The sequence below is a fragment of the Ochotona princeps genome, chromosome 5, assembly GCF_030435755.1.
Source record: "Ochotona princeps isolate mOchPri1 chromosome 5, mOchPri1.hap1, whole genome shotgun sequence".
NCBI classification, from domain to species: domain Eukaryota; kingdom Metazoa; phylum Chordata; class Mammalia; order Lagomorpha; family Ochotonidae; genus Ochotona; species Ochotona princeps.
In genome coordinates, this window is record NC_080836.1 from 81,216,796 (window position 1) to 81,241,734 (window position 24,939).

General features: G+C 40.2%; 1 protein-coding gene across 1 annotated transcript in view; it reads right to left on the bottom strand.

Moving 5' to 3' along the window:
- The window catches only part of DYTN (dystrotelin), a 55,113-nt gene that overhangs the window by 23,139 nt on the left and 7,035 nt on the right, over nucleotides 1-24,939 (bottom strand). Inside the window, exons 3-10 of the mRNA XM_058664247.1 lie at nucleotides 23,412-23,486; nucleotides 21,069-21,270; nucleotides 19,367-19,452; nucleotides 18,757-18,854; nucleotides 8,100-8,171; nucleotides 7,709-7,872; nucleotides 3,786-3,897; nucleotides 2,366-2,499 (exon numbers count right to left, since the gene is read on the bottom strand). Coding sequence (XP_058520230.1) covers nucleotides 2,366-2,499; nucleotides 3,786-3,897; nucleotides 7,709-7,872; nucleotides 8,100-8,171; nucleotides 18,757-18,854; nucleotides 19,367-19,452; nucleotides 21,069-21,270; nucleotides 23,412-23,486 — 943 coding nt within the window. The remainder of the gene's footprint in view (nucleotides 1-2,365; nucleotides 2,500-3,785; nucleotides 3,898-7,708; nucleotides 7,873-8,099; nucleotides 8,172-18,756; nucleotides 18,855-19,366; nucleotides 19,453-21,068; nucleotides 21,271-23,411; nucleotides 23,487-24,939) is intronic.

A 24,939-nucleotide genomic window follows, 5' to 3' on the forward strand; every position in this document is an offset into this window, starting at 1 on the left:
TTAATTAGTCATTCAACAAATATTTATTGGGCATTTATCAGATTCAGACATTGTTATGGGTTCTGGCAATACAACTGGCAGCAGGAATGGATTCACCTGCTCACAGAGTTTATATTATAGCAATATATAAATAAGTTAATTTAGCAAAAGTATCTAGAGCATTCAAAGGTGATAAAATGCACTGAAGTAAAGTAGGGGGGGAGGACTACTCGTGCCAGAGCAAGGATGAGGCTGAAATGATGAATGCTTGTCAGGAAAAGCACGAGATGATATTTCAGCACACTTGGTGAGTCTTTGGGCAGTACATAGACAAGCTGGACTGGAAAGTGGCATAACGATATGGGTAGCCCAAGATTCCAGCATGCTTGGTATGTTCAAGTGGTCACAAAGAGAGCCTGTGGCTTAACTGGAAAAAGCCGAGGAAAAGGCACACAAGACTAACATGGGAAAAGGGGCTGAGATCCTTCAGGACAGGCTACAGGGCACTGGAAGACCTCGGGGTTTCTTTAAAGATGGCACCATCAGAATGTTTGTGCAGGGGCCAGAAGGCATAGTTAGTGAAATTTCTCCCTGTTACGCCAGCATCCCACACAGGCACTCGTTCAAGGCCTGGCTGCTATGTTTCTGATCCAGCTCCCTGCTAATGCCCTTGGAAAGTAGTGGGGGACAGCCCAATGCTTGGGATCCTATGCCAATGTAAGATGTAGGTGAAGCTCCCAGCCCGTGATTTGCCAAGTGCCAGCCATTGCAGCCTTTTGGAGTGTGAGATCCAAACGAGGGTTCGCTTTCAGAGGATGGACGATCTTGCTTTGTGCCCCACTGTCTCTGTAACTTTACCTTTCAAATAATTTTAACAAGTTTTCAGAAAGTTTGTGTAGAGAAATGGCTTAATTTGATAAAGTGTGGGAAGTATCACCTTACTTGTGATGCTAGGAGGAGCCCAGGGGTCACCTGGAAGAGGCAAAGAACCCAGCTGGGATGTCACTACAGCAGTGCAGAAGGGGGTAAGTGAGAGGATGCAAACGATTGAACAGTTGCAAGCTAAGACACATCCTTTAAAGAAAAGATGCCAGTTTGAAGAGGAGAGGTTGCTTGTAGTCTTACTGGGGCTTGGTGGAGCAGCCAGAATCAGTACCAGAGCACATCCTTTGGGAGGTCTGCAGGACAGACTGCAGAGGTACTCTGGGTGTGTCATGTTGAACTTGGGAAGATAGGGAGCGATGTAAGAAAGACAAGTGAGTTTGTGAAGGTGACGGATGCCACCGCATTTGTGTTAAATATGTATGAACAGTCAGTCCAGTTTCAGTGGCCAAAAGAAATGCAAACATGAATCATATTGGTATTTATGCTCTGACTATGAAAATGTGGGAATTTAGTAAGAATTCAAAGATTCAGTCTCTTGACTTGTTTGACATGTATCATTGTTACCCTCTTATGGAAAGGTGGAAAGCACTGACTTGAAAAATAAAGATGAAATGGCACCTAATATCTTTACTTTTACCTTTAAGCTTGAATTCTTTGTAATAAATTAAATCTATACACCAAAATGCTATCCAAATTTTCTACCTTATTTATGGATCAAAACTTCTATGTTAATGTGATATAGGGATAATAAATGGCATTTGATGATGAAATCATTCTATTTTCTTTAAAGATCTGTAAAATCACAAGAGTAATGTAACAAAATGATCACGCAATTGTAAGACTCGGAGATTGAAGTTGAAATTTTCTGGTGGCTTCTGAGAAAAGATTAGAGAATTATAAATTAATAAATGAACATCTTTCTGGTTTTAACTGATATGCTAACTCTTCTAGGAGACTGAAGGAGAGAGAGAGAGAGAGAGAGAGAGAGAGAGAGAGAGAGAGAGAGAGAGAGAGAGAGAGAGAGAGAAACCTTCTGTGGATTCATTCCCAAAAGCCGCCAACAGCCAGGTCAATGCCAAGTCAAAGCTTGGAACTCCGCCTGAGTTTCTTTCGGTGGCTGGGGCTGAAGAATGTGAACCAACATCTGCTGCCTCTGTGAGCAGGAAGCTGTTTGGGAAGCACAGTAGCCAGGACTGAAACTGGTACTCCAGTAGAATGTGCAGGCATCCCAAGTACTGGCTTAACCGTTGTACTCTGAAGTCCAGCTGTAGAGACAACGCTAAATAAATTGATGAGTCATTGCAAACTATTGTTTCTGGCTCGCTTTAAAATGAAAAGCCATTTTTTGTGAGACAAAGATTCCTAGGCTGGGTCTTCTGTTATTTTTGGCATGTCAGCATCAGAAAAGCGACCGTCCTGTCCTCCGTTGGCCGTGTTGCCCCACGTTCGGGTTCCCTCGGCTGCCACTGGGGGGAGCGCACGCGCGCTCACAGGCACTCACCAAGCCCTGTGTTCCGGATTATCCTGGTCCAGCAGCCTCTGCCTGGCCATGGCATCCCTCCTTCTGTAGCGCCCTCGCAGCAGATTGTTTCTGAGGGTCGCGAAGAGGAACTTTGTGTTCTCCTTTGCTGACACCTGCATAAACAGCCAACATAACGAAGAGCACCAGATCACTCAGACATGACTTACCCCGGTGGACCAGCCCCTCTTGCCTACCCTGGTGGACCAGCCACCCTTGCAACCCAGCCATTTAGAATTGGAAAGCAGAACAGGCTATGGAAAAGAACTGTCTGGGATTACTAATATTTGGGCCTGTGGATCCCTTTGTGCATTGGATACTGACTTCTTGACTGATTGTCAGCAAAAGCTCCGTAAGTTTAATTCTGACTATAGCTTCAGTGAACTCTACCCATTCATCTTACAAGAGAATTCTACACACACACACACACACACACACACACGGAGAGAACCGCTTCCTTCCTTTTCAGCACTTAAAATTTAAGGCATCATAAAAAGTGGCCACATGGTGTCACTGTAACACCGACAGGAGCTAGCTGTTAGCCATAATGGGAAGATGGATCTCAGCCCAGTGAACCTGAAGATCTGGGTTAATACAGCTCAGTGAGGCATGGCCCGCTGAAGCTCCTTGGCAAGAATGCCCAGGCCATTCACGTTAAAGAGTGAGCGCCGGGGAAAGATGCTGGACAACCGCTTTCTTCACCGCGGTATTTGCTGAGGATGCCCGCGGCATGGAGAAACAGATTCCTAGGAACTTTGTGACAAAAACAAAGTGCTCTTTCTGGGGACAAATTAGGGTGCTTTTTGTTCAAATTACAATATCTTATTTCTTTTTCTTTTTAGAAAATATTAACGTTATTTTGTATTAGTGGTTTTCTTAAAAACAAAACAATGTCAAATGCCAGCTGCAGTCTTAATTACACACTCCACTAATCAAAAATAAAATGATAGCTTCTTTTGCTAAACGAAAGAATACTTGAAATTTATGGCTTTGAAAGACATGTGTTAAAGAGAAAACTTTTTCAAAATTATACTTAGCAGCTAGATGCCTTGTCACATCATTTTTACCAAATCAGAGTTCTTTTCTCTTTTATCTAGATCATTTCCAAGCTTCTCCTATCAAACATTCACAGATATGTTCTAACACATGGCAGAGGATCAGTGGCTTCAGGCTGGATGTAGGCCTTTTCTTGTCCCTAAAATTTTTTACTAAAATGTTCAGTGTAAGGAAAGTATATTTGTATCAGTACATATTTAAATTTGAATTGACCACTTCCTTAGCCTGAAATTTTAGTGACAGCAATAGAGTTTGTGATTTTCCTGGAACAAGCATCCAGGTTAGCCACCACGGGTTACAGAAAATGAAAGAATGGATAGTTTGGTAGATTGCATTTAGCTGTTACCTGAATGCAGTGCTCCACCACGGGATGAGACTGCTGGTGGGACGTGTTGTGAAGACCAGAGAAGAAACACCTCTGGCAGAGGTTGTAGTTGAGACACTTCAGACAGCGGTATCTGCCAATCATAATGGAAGCACAACTGATGTCACCACTATGAGGTGAACGAAGACAGTAATATTTGAGGGGAGAACGAACACCATAAAATAAAGTTTCCCCAAAGCTTTACAGGCATATTAACTGGCTCTGATTTTTTTAAGCTGTTTATTTATTTGAAAGCCAGAATTACAAAGAAAGGGGGAAAAACAGAGAGGGAAGAAGGACGAGGAAAAGAAGATGGAGCGGGGAGAGAGAGACAGAGAAAGCTCTTTCATCTGCTAACTCACTCCCCAGTTGAGTGCAAAAGCCATGGTAGGCCAGGCTGATGTCAGGAGCCAGAAACTTCCTCTGGGTCTCCCACATGAATGCAGGTGCCCAGACACTTGGGCCAACTTCTGCTGCTTCCTGAGGCAGTTTATAAGAGAGCTGATCATAAGTGAAGCAGCTCGGATCTCAACCAATACCCATACAAGAGGCTGACACTGCAAACAGTGACCTAACCCACTGCTCCACAATGCTACCCCCTACTTTTTCATTTAATTTTATGTATTTATGTTGCTTACCTGAAAGGCAGCAAGATAGAGAAAACGGGTATGTGTGTGTGTGTGTGTGTGTGAGAGTGGCAGGGGGTCTTTCTCATTTGCTGGTTTATTCATCAAATGCCAGGGAAGCTGGAATTGAATCAGACTGGAGTCAGGGTCCAGTAATCAGCCGAATCACCCACACAGCATCACCTGCTGCCTCTCAGGGAAGTTGTAACGGAAAGCTGAGCCAGGGCTTGAACCCAGGCACGCTCACATGAAACACGGGCCTTCTGAGTGGTTTCATAACCGCTTCACAAAGTGCTCATCGCTGCTGCTTTTATTTCACAAAGGAAATATTCATTGGATACATTCTCAATGTGGAGTTACATTCATATGGTTTTATTGAAGAGACTATTGGTAAAAAAACACATCTATCCCCATAAGATACTGTCTTCTGTAGTATTGTGTACTGCAAGCCTTGGGAAAAATCTTAAGTCTACAGACACATTTTGTGTTACAACATAATACAGTCAAGTTTCTTTACTTGCTAAACAAAACAAAACAAAACAAAACAAACCAGGGGATTAAAATCTGCCTTCACTGGAATATCTATAAAATGTAATCACATTAGAACCACTTTTCTGCATGGGTGCTGGGGGGAAATTAAGCCATGGGTATCATTTTTAGGAGTTTGTAAATAGGAAACAAAGTGCAGGAAGAGGAGTTTCCCATCAGCCAGAAGTTGAGTGACCACCACACTCACATTGCTGTTTCTCCTATAAATGACTGTAGCCTTAAAACTCGGGGTGATCCAAAGGAGGGAAGAGATGCTGAGACAATCTTGAAAGGTGAGATGTCTTGACACAGGGGAGATCTTGTGAAATCAAGCAGTCATGAATTAGTAAATTTTAAGTATGTGTGAACAGAATTTTATGGGTAACCATATCAGAGATCGGTACCACAGTTCCTGATATTCTGACTTTCTGGTAGCTACAGGTGTTCTATGTTCCTCCAGGCCAATGACTGGTAAGAATAAGTAACTACTAGTTCCTTTAGGCTGGATAAAATGTTCTTCAGCTCAGAGCAGTTCCTAACCATCCTATCTTTCTCCCATGTGCTACTTGCCTTGCTCCTGTAGTCATTTGAGTTTGCAACTCTTAAAAAATTCAAAAACAGAAATGGGACAAGATTCCGATGTTACTTCAGAAACATTGACGAGCTTGAGATGGCAGCCAGCCACAGGAGATGCTGAATGCCAAGTGAAAGTCATAGGAGATTGTGATGCATGAGGGAGGCAGAGGGGATCCCTCTGGGCTGATGTGGTCAGAAGAATTTTGTGGAAGAAGTGAGATTAAGGCTGCATATGGAAGGCTGTGCTGGAGGTAAAGACAGAGAAAATCCAAGGTAGAGAGAAGAGATGGAATAAGGTAATGGAGGCTGAGGAGAATTTAGAGGACATCAAATCTCTCAGACCTATTGATTATTCTGAAGAACAGAGGATAGCAGCAGGTCTTGCAAGTCTGACAAAAGTCATTGGACAGGTGAGCCAGAGTATGTAAATTTCAGGAGAGCAAAGCTCAGCTCTGTTCGTTCACTGGTACCCCCTCAATAGAGCCCCGTAGCAGGATTTAATAACAAGTATTGACTGATTGGCAACAGCTACACTTGCTAGTACTTTTTATGTATAGACAGTAAACAGATATTGATGCAGTTAATCCCCATGAAGTCCTTTATAATATTCTTGCTATTATTGTCCTTTTACAGATGAGAAAAATTAAATCAAGAGTGTTAAAGTAAGCTCCACAAAGTTGTACATCTCCTCAGTTCAACAAAAGGTTCTGAGCCCTGGCACATGTCTGGAATGATTTTAGATGCTAGCACAGACCATTGAGGTGGAAGGGTTCAGTTTGCATTCATATACCGCCACTAATAACTGAAGTAGTATTGAGAGTTGGGTTGGAAACTGAAGCTCACTCTTTTGGAAACTATTTTGTATGTGGTAGGTTTCCAATGACTATTATTAGAATGAGGTTGAATGAATGAATGATTAGCTTTTTTTCAACAGGAAAATGGAGCTAATAAATCCTATCCTACTAGCCTTGCAAAATGTTTACCAAGCTTGAAAAGTATTCAACATGCATAAGTGGGAAACCATTTACTTTTTAAATACAGTGTACCACATAATAAACTATTTTTGATAAGGCTTACTGGATGAGTTATCCATGACAGCTGCTTTGTCTAGTCCTACAGTATAGTTGGCTATACATGCCTAGTATATACCTATGAGTTTTCTTCTGCCTTCCTTAAGATTCATAGTAACTCCAAGTTTTACTTCCCAGTTGTTTTATTTTGTGGGCCATCTACAGCTCTCGATAGCTCATCTATAGCTCTCCCAGATGCAATTTTGAGAGTTATCCTCAAAGACTTTTTCAAAGGTCATACTCTTTCTGCCCCAAACCTAGTTTTCAGATCTGCCCTTTCCTCTTGGTGGAGGAAAGATTGGGTTTCCTTTGGTTTGCTTGATGCTGATCTTTCTTTTGGGCTTGAAATCTTGTTCTCAGTTGTCAACACAAGGAGGCAGCATAACACCAGCTCACCAGCCCTTGCCAGTTAACCGTGAGAACTAAGTCATTTCACATTTCTGTAAATTGCGCATAATAATATCACTCTGTTTTAGGGGTTTACAGCTTGTTTTAGTGAAAATGAATCATGAACCACTCCGCCTAGCATTGCTTAATACTTAACAAATATAAACTGTTATTATTAATTATTGGGGTCTCCAAAGTATTTTTTTCCTGCAACCAAAACTAAATTCTTAATCAAAATGTCTATTGGGTTAAGGTTGCCATTGTGAGGCAATGGATTAAGTCATGGCCTGCAATGCCAGCATCCCATATAAGCATCAGAATGAGTACCAGCTGCTCTGCTTCAGATCTTTGTCACTGCCAAAGGGTCTGGGAAAGTAGTGGAAGACAGCTGAAGTGCTGGGGTCCCTGTCATCCAAATGGGAGACCAAGATGGAGTTCCAGGCTCCCGGCTATGAACCAGTAGATGAAAGATCTTTAGCTCTCTCACTTTCTCTCTAACTCTGCCCTTCACATTAAAAAAAAATCTTTTAAGAAAAATCAATGGAAGAATGGAATATCTGCCAATTGATTTATTGTCAACCAAGATGTCTCATGCAGGGAATTATTTAGCCAATAAAATCAATTGAGTTCCTGAAGTTTGAGAAGGACCCCAGAGATAATATAGCTCCAGCTTCAGACTTGGAGAATGACAATGTGTGGAAATTAGTGGTGACTATACCTCAGCCCCATGATTGGGAAGACCCTGCAGATGCTGCAGCGCACAGGGTGAGGAGGCATCTCAGTGGCTGATAGTCGGTAGCAGGTGGGAAGCCACAGCAGGATCAGAGGCTCAGACTGCACCCAACACAAGAATTTCTCCTCTTTGATTGCAGGGCTCAGCACCTGTGAAGACAATGGCTTCAAAAAGCACTCCTAGGCATGGTTTGAATTTTGCATGTTCTCTTGGGGTTGCATTTCTGCCAACTCTGCCAAAAATGTTTAGTACATGAAAAGGTAGGGACAAGTCGACCTCCTAAATGAGGTTGTCTAGGATGCCATGTGAGGTCAGTGAATTTGCCAGATTCAAGAATGTCCGTCCCAACACTCAGGGACATGTGTATGGCACTCACCCCTTGGAAACAGCCTCTAGTGGCACTTTCCACAGAGCACAGGGCACGGCGCTCCCCCACGACTGCTGGAATCTGAAACAGGCACTCATGTTAGTTTTTAGAAAAAAGAGAAATACATGATCACCTAAATCAGCACACCCGAGTGTGGGGCTCTCAGCCAGTGAGACTAAGGCAGTGATCATTATGCTTGTTAAAACCAAGAACTGAGGGCCTAGCGACCAAAAATCCTCTCCTTGCATGTGTCGGGATCCCATAGGGATGCCACTTCGTATCCCGGTGGCCCCACTTCCCATCCAGCTCCCTGCTTGTGACCTGGGAAAGCAGTCCAGGACAGCCCAAAGCCTTGGAACGCTGTACCTGCATGGGAGACCCGGAAGAGGTTCCTGGGTTCTGGCTTTGGATTGGCGCCGCACAGGCCGTTGCCGCTCACTTGGGGAGTGAATCATCACACGGAAGATCTTCCTTTCTGTCTCTCCTCCTCTCTGTATATCTGGCTTTGTAATAAAAATAAATAAGTCTTAAAAAAAACAAGGAGTGAAAGGAATAGAATGAGTATGTTGAAGAGACTTGCGTTATGTTCATTACAGCTTTATTCACAACAGTCAAGATGTAGACTAAAACTACTTACTGAACAATGGGTACACAGAAATGATACATACATATATGCATTGGAATATTATTCAGTCCTAAAAAGGACTTTTCCCCCTATAATGTAGATGAATCTGGATTAAAAAAAACCTTAAGTAAAATAAGTCAGAGGGAAACAAATACTGCATGATCTTACTTGCATAGGGTATCCTCAAGTGTTGAACTCATTATAACAGTGGGATGGTGGTTTCTGTTCTGTGGAGCTAATTCACAGCATGGTGACTAGTTAATAATATTATATCTTAATTGTGTTCCACCCCCTTACCCCTCAAAAGTAACTGTGAGTGACTGAAATGCTTATTCTTTTTTATTAGACTTTGATTGATTAATTTGCATTTTTCAATTAAAATACAGAAGGGCAGAAATAGAGATCATTCATTTGCTGTTTCACTCTCCAAATGATTGCAGTAACCAGAGGTAGCCTCCCTCCTGGGTGGCAGGGACCTAAGTACCAGAGCCATCCCTTGCTGCTCCCCAGGGAGCACATTAGCAAAGTGGAGCTGCCAATCCAGGCACTGTGGTATGGGTTAAGGCATCCCAGGGGCATCTTAGCTCCTAGGCCAAATGCCCTGAATGTTCGTTGATCTGATTATGGTAATCATCACACATGCACTACTACTTCAAATTATCATGTTGCACATTTTGAATATGCTCAGACAAGTTTTGTTTGTCAATCAAATAATTTTAAACAAAGAAAGAGGGTTGGCTGAGAGTCAACATTTTGTGTAAGGTCGCCAAAAGCAGGTTAGCTGCAAAGACAGGACCTAACTACAGAATGCTTTTGTGACACTCTAAACTTAGGCATATCCTCTTAGCTCAGTGTATACCATCATAACAGTCACTTTAAGGAAGCTAACTAAGATACTGGGAATTCCTTGTGACTGCTAAGGTGGCTAGGGACTTGGCTATAACATCATCTAGATGAATGGATACATGCACTGTCATTTCCATTTGCCCCATTGGGTAACAGGTTCTAATTTCATGTCTGATGTCTTCCGCAGCACATGCTCTCAGCAGGCATTGCTCGCAAGCTCAGAAGTAATCTCCAAGACCCCCTGCTGGGTCCATCAACTTGAATAAACATTCTTCTAATCAGGAAAGTGGCACTTAGAATTTCTTTGCTGACAATTAGCCAGGCAGAAGTCAACAAACATTTGTGTAATGGTGACAAGATGGCTTGTATTTTAAATGGATAATAACCCTGCTGTGACTTTAAGTAACTACTCCTTGTATTATTTAGCTTTTGTCTGGAAAAAAAAAAAACTTCATTTCCCAATTTCCCATCTTTTGGCCTGTGTGTGCTGAAGAGCTAACTGGAGCACTTATTTAGATTGTGTTGCTGATTCAACGTTTACCCTCTGCTCCTGTCTTGGAGCCCCAAGGAAGGAGTTTCACTTCATTTGTAAAATAAAGGCGATGGGTACTTCAGCACTGAATTTGCCAGCTCTGATTCTGACACCGGTGCAAACAAAGCTCATGCTGTCGTTGTTTTCGCCTACATTTTGGCCTTTAGTGTACTCATGAAGATTTTGTGGATTAATCGCCTATTTGACTAATTTCTCGCAGGTGTTCTATGGAAGAATTAAATGTGGCTAGATGGCATGTTGGCACAGGCAGACCACCACTTGAAATGATAATTAGGATACTTAGGGGAGGATTTGAATCGCATAGCAGTGCATGGAATTTTCTGTGGGAATACGTTGGAGTCTGTGATGGAAGTTGATGGGATGATCATTTGTTATGCAGATCTGTGCCTTGCTAAGTTTTCTCAGAAGTGTACTAATGTGTGGAGGCTGTAGTGCTGCAGGAGCTGTCATTTCAGCAGCTGACTGACCTCCGTAGAGACTGCAATAAGGGCAACATTTTGGGACCTGAGTCAGGAAGGACGTGTAAGGAATTTTAATGAAGAAGGACAGAGTCTTTGGCACAGGTTTTTTCTTTACAGCCGCTTTCTAGGCGTGCTGGTCATGCCAGTTTGATTGGCATTATTGAGGAAGAGCCTGTGCTGTGGTGGCTTGCTGAGACATTCCTGAGAGTCCTCGCAAAACGGGCATCAACACCAGAACAGTTTGAAAGTATCTATGTCTAATATTTTAAGCTGATAACATGTTTAAAAATCATCACTCTACTAAAAACATAAAACATTAAAAAACATATCAGAGAAGGAAGGAGGAGGAGGGGCGGGACAATAACCTAGAACTCTAGTAAGCATCTGTACAGAATCATCAATCTGAGCTAGCATCCATGCAGGAGCTCAGGAGAACGGCGGGAGGTCAGAGTATTTGAATATATCAGTATAAAAAGATGCATTGAGCAAGATACCTAAGGCAGCACTGCTTGGAGCAATGCCAACCACTTGGGTGGAAAGAGAGAAAACAAGGATAGAACTTTACATTGGGTTCTAATGCTGGGTTCACCTTAGTGAAACCCAGTGTCAGTGAGACCCCTATCGCCTCCAACTCCAGGCTGGTACCTGTGGACAGAGTATTTAGACATGCTCCGGCATGAGGATGCGGATGGGCTAACAGGCAGTGAAGTGACGTGCCCACGGGAATGAGAAAAGGGAAAGTCCACTTAAGACTGGACAAAGTATTAACTTTAGTGCCCAACTCAGTTTTACCTTGAGAATAGCAAGGAGGGAGTGATCCCATCCTTCTGAGTGGGATCATGAAACAACAGAGATGAAGTTGCCGACCCTTCTGCTAACTTTTTTTGTTTCACCAGGAGCAAGCTAGATAGGATAATTCCTGCTCCATTCTTTGACTGAACGTTATGTATTGTTCTGCTCACTTGAATTGTGCTTAGAAGACTCCAAAATCCTGTTTTGATAAGTTTCTCTGGTCTTCCTCACTTGCAGCCTCCCTACTGATGCTGTGGCAAGAGGTTTCCAAATAAAATTTTTTTTTTGTTTTTTCACCGTCCTTTCCACATGGAAATTCGCCCACATAAGACGAGAATCGAGGTCACCTTCATTATTGCTGTTTCCTAATAACACTGGCACTGGATGGGAGTCCCAGGCATTGGCCACCTGCATCATAATTGTTGACCACATAGGTTTGAGTTCTGAGTCACTCACAGGCAGGCCACAGTGGCTGGGAGCATGAGTTTTAATATGTTAAGTGGTAAACATCTCAGCAGAAACCTTACAGACCCTGAGAGGGTTGGCAGCTACATAGAAAGTATAGAGGAAAAACTGCCAACCAATGATACTGTACTCAGCAAAGCTGATACAGAAAGGAGAGGGAAGAAGTTTCCAGACAAATAAAAAACAAAAATATTCATCACTAACACACCTACCTCTTAAGAAACACTAAAAAGAATTTTCCAAGGTGAAAATGCATGCTAATGAGTGACATGAAAATGTAGGAAAATATAGAACCGCTGATGAAAAGAAGTACACAGTCAAATTCAGAATGCCTAATAACCAGATGTGGTATGTAAATCACAACTTTATCTTTATTAGAAAGAAAGTTCAACGACAAAACTATTGAAAATCTTAACTGTACCAGTTTATCAGTAAATATGTAATGCAAAAAAGAACAAATTATAAAATTTTAAATGGTGGGGGAGTAATTAAAATATAAAGAGGGTTTTTTTTTGTTGTCAAAGTTAAGTTCATAGAAATTTAAACTAGCAGGTTATAACTGCACGAGTTTTTTGAAAGCCTCATGGTTACTACAATGCAGAAACTTATTATGGACATGTTAAAAGCCAAAACAGAGGAATTAGAACTAGAAAAATCAAGGAATCTCAACACTAGAGAAAAAACACTCACAGAGGAAGGAAACAAAAAGGGGAGGAAAGAATGATCTGAAAACAGAAAGAACGACATTATAATTGGGAATAGTGAGGACTGGTATCATGGCATAAAAGGCTAAACCACAGAGTTTCATGAAAGCATTCTATATTTGGCCAACTTAAGTTCCAGGTATTCTACTTCTGATAGAGCTTCCAGCTAATATAGATAGGAAGTTAGCAGGAGATGGCCTAAGGACTTTTGGGGGACCTGGATGAAGCTTCTGGCTCCTTGCTATGACCAGATCCATCTCTGGTTACTGCAGCCATGTTGAGAGAGAATCAGAAGATGTATCCTCTCCTCTTTCTGTAATTGTGCCTTTCAAGTAAGTAAATTGAGAATCAAGATGGCAGAATAGGGTAAGGATACGTTTAAACAGACGGAGAATCATTAGCCAGTGTGAAGCAGAGAGGGCACATTCCAGGAAACAGGGGAGGATAGAACAGCAGAGGGACACCCAGAGACTGACAGACACAGGAAAGCAGCGAAAACAATGGTGTGGTGTTGCAGTGACTGATACCCCAGCGGCAATCAGTGAACAGGGATCTGAACTCCACCAACAGCCAGAACTCCACCAGCAACAAGATGGGAAGGGACATCCACCAGGAGCTCTGGAAGTGAGCCCAGACAAAGAAGTGCTTGTTCTGCTGGTCTGTTTGATTTGACCAGGAACAGAGACAGAGTAGCAGATCCCAGATGGGTGGTGCAGCAACAGTGTGGATTTCCCAATCTAGTCTGCTTATTAAAGCAGAAGTGGGCGCCATTTTCTTTAAGGATGCAAAGGATGCTTGGAGTGAACTCATTTCTGACTCAGTGAACTGCAACAACGTGGCATCCTACAGCTTCCACCCAAGACAGGTCTGGGTAGCCAGACGTCAGTCAGCCAGAGCTGACAGCCAGCAGATCAAGAACTCTAGTAGTGACACAGCAGGTCCATTTCATACAGTGTGGCAAAAAATTGAAGATTGCAGTGACAACAGTGAGCTGTGCATGTACTGAGATTGGTGAGAACTCACTGAGCTCAGTGCATTGCACTGGTCCCACAGGAAAATAAAACCAACAATGGCATGGCACAGGTCAAAATAGGTTCGTGTGGCCCTCAGACCCAATGTCCAACAGGTTCTGGCAAGATTAACAACACCAACAACCTAGCTATATAGGACAGCTGGTGTCTCCCTAATCCTGGGACCTATTCCAACTGGAAGTGGGAGAAAGCTTGTACAGACAATGGTGCAGCCTCAGCATGGTATCACAGGAGGTGGAGACTGGTGAGCCAGGAACTGGGGCTACTGAGACCATAGTGGAAATCTAACATAAGAACCCAGACCTGAAACTCGCTGGAGGGAATGGCATAAGTGGCTGCAAACAAAGAGCCACGTACCAACTGCAATAAGTAAAATCTAACTGTAGACCAGTGGGTGACAGAGCTTAGAAACCTGCCACAAGGAGAATCTGCTAACCAGAAGTACAAATACCAAGAACAAAAGATGAGACAGGGCACAATGATTATTACTGAAGACTCCCCTACAAAGGAGCAAAAACCCTCTGCCAACCTCAGAGTTCACTGAGGAAGACATCGAAAAAATGGGGGATACAGAATTCAAAACACTTGTTATCAAACTTCTTATCAACAATGAGAAGCATGTAAAGCAGGCATTCAAGGAATTCAAGGAGTATGTCACACTGAAAATAAATCGAATGAAAGCTGATATCTCAGAAATGAAGAATACAGTGGAGCAAATTAAAAGTACAGTGGAGAGTCTCCAAAATAGAATGAAGGACGCAGAAGAAAGAATCTCAAAATTAGAAGATATTTCCTGTTACCAGGGAGAAAGAAACCAAAAGCTGGAAGCAGAGCTGGATCAGGCCAAAACAAGTATTCAAGAATTGAAAGACACTAGTAAAGAGCCTAATTTAAGAGTTATGGGAGTCCCAGAAGGTACAGAAAGAGAAGCTGGGATTAAAGGTATATTCAATGAAATAATAAGGGAAAATGTCCCTAATCTAGAGAAAGCATTGGGAAACAATATCCAGGAGGGGCACAGAACTCCCAACAGGCTTGACCAAAAGCGATCTTCACCAAGACACATGATCACCCAGCTCTCTTCAATAGAACATAAGGGAAAGATCCTTAAATCTGCACATGGAAAAAAAAAATCAAGTGACCTGTGGAGGAATGGCAAGTAGACTCACAGGAGAACTCTCACAGGAAACTCTCCAGGCAAGAAAATTACAAAGAAAAAAATTGTTGCCTCTGGATGACGTGCCCAGCAAAGCCTTCCTTTGTCTTTGCAAATGAAATAAAATTCTTCCACAGTCAAGGAAAGTTAAAAGAATATGCCTCTTCCAAACCTACCCTACAAATGATACTTCAAGATGTTCTCTTGACAGAGAAAAAGAATAGCACTCACCAAAACCAAAGGCATCCAGTAAATTGACAACAGAAGACTAAATCAATGAACAACCCATTGTTAAAATGACTGAACCAAGTTATCACCTATTTGTATTAACCTGAATATAAATGGTTTAAACTCATCAAATGTCATAGATTAGTAGACTGGATTAAAAAACAAAACCCATCTATTTATTGCCTACAGGAGACACATTTCACCAACAAAGATCAGTGGAAACTGCAGCTCATGAAATTTGATTTTTTTTGTTAGTTTCATCTCTTTGAAGATGATTTTCTTCTGATTAAATTCTTCAGTGACTCATAGATCATACAGTAGCATCATTTTCTTCATAAAGGTTGTTGATTTTCTTTTTCATTTCTTCAGGGACACATTAGTCATTCAGTAGCATGTTATTTAACTTCACGGTATTGTTAATTTCTTTTTTTCCTGCCTGTTGTTGATTTCATATTGTGGCTTTTCATTTAAGGGAATGTATAGTAACTGTGCAATGAACTCTATCATATCGAGATGTGAGGATACAATGCAGAATGCATCTCTACTTCCTGACAAAGTTTGACTCCCAATGAAACCGTTAACTATATCCTGACAATAGGATGCTGGACTCTGCCATTGTCCATGCCCACAACATTGGACGTATGACCGTGTATGCGGAACTGTGCTATGGTAATGATAAAGGCAACTCCATGAGGGGGAGGGAATAAGGGAAAACCCAGGGCTTATGGAACTGTATGATAAAATGCTACTAATAAAAAGAAGTAATTAAAAAAAATAAGTAAATTGTTAACCAAATAATAGGAGTACTAAGTCCTCTCCTATTATTAATTACCTTGTATATAGATTGAATTCCTCAATTCAGAAAAGAGTAGCTATTCAGATTAAAAATAACATTAAAATCTAGTTTCCTAAAAAAGACTCACTTCACCTGTAAAACTATATACAGACTTACGGTGAAGGGATGGAACAAAATATCCATGCAAATAAAACAGAACAAAATATGAATAGCTATACTTATATCAGGTATAAATTAACAACTACAAAATGACACAAATAATGTCATATATAATTAACTATGAAAGAATAAAGTCAACCACACAAGAAACACAATTCTAAATATATATTTGCCCAATATCCAGTCATCTATTCATGTCTAAGGGAAGAAATAGACTTAAATAACATTTACAAACGTCAACACTTCACTTGCAGCAATGAGAAGATCATTTTGACAGAAACTAAAGGAAGAACTATTGTATTTAAATTGTTCCACAGTTCGAAGGGGTAAACTGTATAGTAACAGAATATTCCATCGAACTTGTGGAAAATTTTTCAGGGTAGATCATATGTTGGGTCATAAAACAAACAAACAAATTGTGGCACACTAAGTAAAGTTACCAGTGTAAAGTTGCTACCTGTTACACTGGCATGCCATTTTGGCACCAGTATGTGTCCTGACTGCTCCACTTCCCATCTAACTCCCTGTTTACTTACAAAGGACAGAAAATGCCTGGGAAAGGTGAGGAGGATAAGTTTCTTTTCTTAAAAATGACTCCTTTTATTTATTGGAAAGACAGAATAATACACACACAGATTCGGGAGCAGGGGCGCAGGGAAGAGAGAGAGAGACGTCTTCCATCTGCTGGGTCTCTCTCCAAATGTCTGTCATGAGCATACAATACTAATATTTAAATTAAGGACAAATCAAATCAATGGTAAATTTGATTAGGCTTTTTGAACCACACCTCTTCCTGGAGATAATCTTCCTATTTATTCTTTCCCCATTCTCCTGATGAGTATCGCTGATTCAGCAGATTATAACCAGACTCAGAAGACACTACTATAATTCCACAATAGAAAAACAATGTTTAAAGATTTCTGATGCTGGAAGAATAGAGACATCCTTCCAACAAAGGAAAGTATGGTGTGACAGCAACAACCTACACACAAGGCAGTCTGAAGCCTGCTTCTTTATTCACAGTAGTTTTGCTTGGAGACATCACCTCACACCTTTTCAGTATTAAAGAAATGCATTTAATTTAAAGAGATTAAATTTCCTGGCCTGACGAGGATTAGAAACAATGTCAAACTTTCTCATGCTTAAAACACAGGGACTTAGGAAAAGGCCAACTGAGTAGTCAGTATTGCATTTTGTGTCTGTGTTTATTACATTTTGCCGAAGGCCTGTGAATATCAGGCACTGTTTGGGGCCTGCTCTAAAAATTAATGAAAAAGTCTAGTGAGGAAGCATCTACCATATCAAGTCAAGTGCCTAACAAAGTTATACATAGGAAATTTGAGAAACTTTGAGCTAGGAAGTGGCTAATATGTGAATGGTCAGGAAAGATAAACAATAATCACCATTTGAAAGGATTGAGGTAATACAGGTGGATGAAAACACAGATGTCAGGTATGTAGCTCATCAGGTACAGGAAGGATTGAAAAGGGCATGAAGAGTTTAAACAAAAAGAAAAACTTTGGAATACGCAAAATAGATTATTAGATATCTCCCCAATGGTATTTATTAGGATTGACTATTTCACAACTTTACATAGATTGCAGTTAATTTATAGGATATTGGTAGTAATATAAATAATTCCTGTATACATGGACATGTAAATAAATTCTGATCTGGTGGAGGAACAATCCTCCCCTTCCCCTAAAGTAATAATTTTATTATTATTATTATTTTAATTGTATTTCTCTTTTATATTTTAACTATTTCAAGTTTGTTTTATATTTATTTTATTATTGTTAATAATAATAATTCCCTAAAATCTTTCCTTAAAATAATTTGCATTTCCCTTTCAACTAGTTGTATATTTCGTGGATATATTATTAACAAATTAATCAAATTTTATTCATGAATTTGAAATGCAGACAGAACTCATCTGCTTATTCCTCCTTCAAATCATGGCAACAAACTGAAGAGGAGCCAGGAGCTCAACTTGAGTCTCTTACATGGATGGCAGCAGGACACTGGATCAGAAGCGGAGGAGCCAGGTCTTGAACTCAGGTACTCTGAGATGGAATGGGATGTGAGCATTCCAAGCAGCATCTTAGCTGCTGTGCCAAATGTCTTCCCCTCCCTAAACAAATACTTTAAAACTTTTATTTATTTATTTGAGACAAAAAGAGAGAGAGGAAGCTAAGAAGGAAGGAAGTAATAGAGTTAAAACAAGTATGTCCATTTGCTAGTTCACTTCTCAAATATCTGCAACCACTGAGACTTGGCCTGACTGCCAGGAGTGGGGGACTCATTCCTGGTCTCCCACATATGCGGTAGGGACTGAATCACTCAACCCACCACTATTGATTTTCTGGGGCTCACATCAACAGAAGGTTGGAACAGGAGCCAGATGTCTGTGTTGAACCCAGGTATTCCAATATTTGTATGAGCATCATAATTTTATCTTTCCTCCACCTCCTTTTTAAAAGAGAAGTATTTTGTCAATCCAAATTTCTTTACTTATTATGTTGATGAGTTTGGGCTTTATCCTACAGATAAAGAATGTTCAACGTAGAATTCTAAGAGTGACATTGCATTTTGGAAAGACCTCTGTCTCAGTGTGGAAGCAAAACTGTGGGATGTGGGGACAGGTGAACTGGAGAAATCCATTAGACTGAAATTGAAATAGATCCGGTTAAAGTTAATAGAGCCCATACTAAGATAATAGCAGTTACTATAAAAGGAAAAGGCTGCATGGAAAGCTATATAAAGATAGAACTGACATTATACAAACCAGATACTTTAATAATAAATGAGACTAATATAACCGAAACAAAATTAGAATTCTGAAGAACTTACCCGCTGCAGATCTGTGAGTAGGTTCCTCAACACCCTTCGAGTCATGCGTGCCTCATGATCATAACCTCCCTTGTTTTCTGCATAGAGTTGGAAAAGAGCTAGATATATAGGGGAGGAGAAGAAATCCTTACGTTGGATATTTGCAGTCTTTTTGAGGAGTGTGTGCTTTAAATAAACATGGGCATGCAGGAAAAGGGAAGAGAAAGTTACATTCCTGGTAATTTACTTATTTTGAATGCCTTTTACACTAAGTGATTGAATGAATCACTTCATCACCCCTGACAACTCAGTGTGTCTCGGATGAAGATCATGAACTGGGCAAATGACAATATAAGGACCATGCACATCTTTGGAGGAATAATAATGACTGGTGTCTGGATAATTCCTAACAAATAACTGTCAAGTTCAACTCAGTGATGTTTAATCAGAAAACATTTACTTTTTAAAAATCCATAATAGTAAGCATTTTTCTTTAATAAGCAAGTAAGTCATGCTGAGTCCTTACTAAGGAATGAAAGTCTCTGTGGTGGGTTATAGACGTGGGTGAAGAAAATGCATCAGAGACTCAGTCACAGCACTTCAGAACACTCAGGCCTCCCGTGCGTTTTACCTCTGTATTTTGTAAGAGGGCTGTCCCCTGAGAGAGCAATCAGGGCAGCAGCCACAGGTGTGAGCTGGAGAAAACCCGTTCCTCTGCTGCATGGCAACAAAACAGACACAAATGGAAGGGGTAGTGTTACTCATGATGTAGTATTTTAGAGGAACTGTAGCTATTATTGGATGCTCTTCCACGGAGTTAGGAAATCTAGATTTTCATGGCCTCTTTTTCTGCATCTGGAATTTTGCCAGAGAGAGCATTGGATTGAAATGGTTCATCATTCATTCATTTAGAAAATATTTGCTAGGTTGCTCTCTGTGCTGAATGCTACACCAGACACTGATGCTAGCACGCGTGTTGTCTTCTTGGGGGGTGGTCAGCCTCATTCCTTAGTCCTCAGCTGTCTGGAAACCAAGCAGCAAAAACAAGGGCAAAAAGATAGGTGAGGGTGGGGCTTCTCCCTCAATATCCTCCTTTACCTCAGATACAAGATGGAAACAATATGGACATAATAGTATTGCCCACTTCCCTATCCCCCTGAACCTTTTTTTTCTCTTTTTCTTTCTTTAACTGTAATTAACTATGTAAAGATTGTCAACAACAACACAATAAAATAGATTATTAAAAAAAAAAAGATAGGTGAAAGGAGTATGTGTACATGTCTCAGAAATTCTCAGTTCATAGACTCTCGCTCATAGTTTAATCATTCTTTGCCCACTCACTACGTAGTTTGTAAACCTACAAAACAAATTTCAAAGGGAGGAAGATGATTAGAGACCGGACTGACTGTAGAAATGACGTTCAAAGATCAAGGCAATGAAACAAACAAAAAAAGAATATTTTGAGACTGTGTTTATATTCATATATTATCAGTGCAATTAAAAAACAAATGACAAACAAGAAAACACATGTAAGAAAATTGCTTAGTGGAAAACACTGTACCTATTTCAGGCACACACATTTCAAAACATTTTCAAAACCCATGCATTGTTCCTTCATATGTGTTTTTATGAGGTTTTAGAAGGCCCCACATATTTCTTTCTCTTTATTCTTTTTCTCTACACTCCAAATATAAAGGTTCATTCTAAAGAATGCGGTTTACCGAGCCAGGACTAAAACAAATCAAGGCAAGCTGAGAAGGTGCAGACTGTAAGCCCCATAGCTGGGCAAAATATACACGCACTACACATGCTAACCATGTGCATTAAATATACACTCACTACACATGCTAACATCAGAACCATTGACTCCACAGCGTCCACAATCACCTGTTGGACATGCTTTAAGCTGGTGATTAGCTTAGCCAAGCCACACACACAGCATAACCAGCATAATTCTAACTAAAAAATCAAAGCAAAAACAGATAATTGTTACAAAGAAATGTTCAGAGACTCCAGAGCTTCGTAATTACTTACATACAGAGGTATAATTGCCATAGCAAGTGTAAATGCTTCTTAGAGTAGAACTGAGTTAATATTTACAAGATGAGTAATACAGAGCACCCACAGACTTTTTTTTCTATCATCATTTATTTTAATGAAACTGATAAACATGCTTGTCTTTGTTGGGTCTCCTGAGAAAAAGAATAAATTTGTGGCAAATTTATTCTTGTTCACCACGCCTTAAGCAAACTTTGGACAGCACTTAACAGTCAGTTACCAGTGGCCAGTGAATATTGGGTTTGAGGTTGTAACATCCTCATCCGCATCCTCACCTGTCGTAAATCGTCCTGAGAAGGCTCAGAGTGAGTTCCGACGCTCTGGGATGCGGTTCTCCTGTTGTTTCCACTTTGGCTCTCTGAAACAACTCTTGGAGCACCTGACCAAGTTGCTGTACAGAGAGGGAGCTCTCCCTGGCTTCCCAAAACCTCTGATGTAGTAGCACATGTTGGATCAGGGAGCTGTTAATCAAGTCCACTGGAGGAGACAGAAGAAATGAGCCTTATTTTCTGATGAAAGTGAAAGGTGTTCGTTAAAGCAAATGCCAACTGCTGCTGAATTGAGACTCGTCTTTAAAGGGAACTAAGAAAGACCAACATGGGACACACATCTCTTGCACACAATCAGGTATTGCCATTCTGACAGTTTTATATTTGGACAGATCTATTGATGATGCAGAGTTGTGATGTTATCACCAGTATGATTTTTTAGGACATCATTTTATAGAATGAAGTTAAAAGTGGAACAAGTGTGAACCTGGGAGAATAAGCCTCCCAAGGAACTTAGGGCGCAGTGGCAGAAAGTTGGAAAAATAATTTTGTGCTGTCTATTGAGCGAATTGAACAGACTTACCCATCAGGTTAAAATGCAAGTTTTCCTCTGCAGTCTGACTTCAGAAAAAACATGGTATGTTTAAATGCAATTCCCATAGCGAAAAAAATCCAATGATCTATATAAGAACTGCTGCTAAATTATCACATCTGTTGGGTCTCATTTTTTTTTTGCCTCAGTAAACTCAAAGAAAAAGCTTGTTTTCAACAGTATTATGATCTAGAATAGACTTTTACTAAAACTAGAGTTACTTATAAAAATGATTTACTTCTCATATATATTTTCTTTACCATCTTCTCCCCAAAAATTTATGAGGCAATGAATAATAAGAAGAATGAAATAGAGCTCACCCCATGAATATTTTGAGGATAATTTAATGGGAGAGGTTCTTCAGGAAAATAGTAAAAGTGGGGCAAATTTTTAGCACACATATTTTGCTTTTTGTTTGCTTATGGAGAAATAAATACTAGTTGTAGATGAGTTTATTTGTCTAGAGCAATGCTCTATGATTTTTCCCTGAGCACCATAGATTAAAGAAGAACCTGACACAGAAACTGAGAATGGTAAATATAGTTGAGTCAGATATAGTTGGGTCTGACCAAGGTCATGGTTCTTCTGCACTGTCTAAACTTCTTTCTACCTTTCTATTTCTTTACTCCCTGCTTCATACCATGTACACTCTATGAAGCACATTCAACATCCCCTGGCCTGTATAAATTATTACGCAGAAGAAAAAGCACTTAAATTTTAACCTGCAGTATAAATATCATATATATGGGAAAAATCAGTAACTTTTAAAAATGATTTCTTAAAGATTTATTTATTTGCTTTTAAAGATTTATTTATTTTAATTGCAAAGTCAGATATACAGAGAGGAGGAGAGACATCGAGGAAGATCTTCTGGTCAGATGATTCACTCCCCAAGTGACCAAGGCTGGAGCCGAGTTGATCAGAAACCAAGAGCCGGGAACCTCCTCCACGTCTCCCATGTGGGTGCAGGGTCCCAAGGCTTTGGGCCGTCCTCGACTGTTTTCCCAGGCCACAAGCAGGGAGCTGGATGGGAAGTGGAGCCGCCAGGATTAGAACCGGTGCCCATATGGGATCCCAGCGCGTACAAGGCGAGGACTTTTAGTCGCTGGGTGAGAAATCAATAACTTTAGATGTGCTGAACACCTGTTGCTTTTCACGGCTAAGATCCAACTTATTTTATTTTGAAGAAATTTTACAGGAAAATTATTTTGCTCTATATTACTCCTTTTCTTATATAAACAGTGTAAGAAAACAAACCATAGTGTTCAGTCAGATATAAATGAAAAAGATCAGTTCTCATGGGATTATTTTCATGTTTAGATATAGATAGAAGTCAACTTGAAAATTCAGTCTTTTGAAATGGTAACAGTATTGCATTTTCATCTTTAAATCTACAAATACAGATTCTAAGTAACTTTTTTTGGCTAGCTTTCTTTTGTGTTAATATTGGCATCCTGAAAATGAAATCAAGGCTTTTTACTTGAAGCCTGTAAAAAAAAAAATACAGAACAAACCCTTTTCATATCATTTTCAATCATTTTCTTCAGTCAGTGGAGCCAATGTGTTCCATACAGAACATGTGAGTGGACACCCTGCTTCCTACACGGCTGGCATCATTGCTACAAGTGGGCTGAATCAGAGGTCTACCCTTCCAGAACCAGCAGTCCCCTGCATGGGAGAATTTATTTTTTTCTGTCAATTTTATTGCACACATCAGGGCAGATTTTCTGAAGTGCTTTAAAAGATCCTGTACTTACATTGGCACAGGGTTTGAACTGATTGTAGCTTGAAGGCTGTTCTATAAATGGAGTTCTCAATATTATTCAGAGCATCTGTAAAGAGGAGAAGTAGCATGGATGAAGGACCATCTCTTCACATAAAACCCGCCTCCTGGAATCCTACTTTGCTTTCCGGATGAGCCAATAAAGGTCTATAGCTCTGCTTTCTACCTGGAAATAATGAATAGACAGCTCATAGCATCACAGGGCTGCAGGTGACCTGAGATAACTTTGCAAACCCACTACATGGAGGAGTTCAATAATAGGCAGGGAACACGCTCCAACAGCCCATTGTTTTTTAAATTAAAAAAAAAATTTTAGAAGACAACAGCCTTTTGAGAAAATAAGATAAAAAGCAATATAGAGAACAAAAGCCCATTTTCTCAACATGTCTAGTTATACTGTACAAGCAAGTATTTATATATATGATATAAAAATATAAATATATGTATATATATATTTATATGAAAGAGCACCCAAAGCTACCCATCCACTCACACATTTAGCAAATATGTATCAAGCTCTTGTATGCAATCCTGGTGTGAACTCAGGCCCCTGAATTGTAGCACTTAATAAACAGCTAAGATTTCCATCTTGTGAAGGATAACTTTAAGTGGCATCCGCCAAATTGAAAATAGTGGACATTTCTGAGGGACATTACTTGGAGGAAATTTGTTTCTATTTTGGTCTTCAGTATATTCATTATACAAATAGGAATTATAATGCATTCTGTATAGAGAATTTCCTTAATTCCAAAGAGAAAATATAGGTTACACACTTCTTAAATTGTATTTCTTACTTACCTTTAGAAGCCAAAATTTAATTCTTTTCACCAGCCTTTCCAATCTGGTTTTCACTTAGTTTAAGAAACATAACACAGCAGAGCTTTTCATTGTCCTACAACAGAACATGTTTCCTGAAGACTGAAACTCTGACCAGTCTTCAGAGCTAGCAAAAACAAAAAAAAAAACAAAACAAAAAACCAGCTACAGAGTAGCTCTTCCCATTCATTTATTTCTACTATCTGTAGTGTCATTCAATAAAAATTCGGAAGAGCTTGTACATTAATTATTTAATCTCAGACATTATTTCTGAATGAGCAGCTTCAACATAACCTGGGAACTTATGAGAAAAGCAATTTCTTTTTTAAAAGATTTATTTATTTTTATTGGAAAGGCAGAGTTAACAGAGAGAGAAAGAGAGAAAGGGAGAAAGATCTACTCACTGACTCACTCCCAGGTGGCTGGGGAAGAGCCAGTCTCAAAGCCAAGCCAGGAGCTGCTTCTGAGTCTTCCATGTGGGTGCAGGAGCCCAAAAACTTGAGTCATGATCACCTGGCTTCCATGGCCATAGGCAGGATGCTGGATCAGAAGTGAAACCGCCAGGACTCAAAGTGGAGACTATAGGTGATGCTGGCACCATAGGCAGAGGATTAGCCTATTATGCCATGGTGCTGGATCCCTAGAATAATTGTTTCTAACAAAATCAAAACAAGTCTTTAACTCCA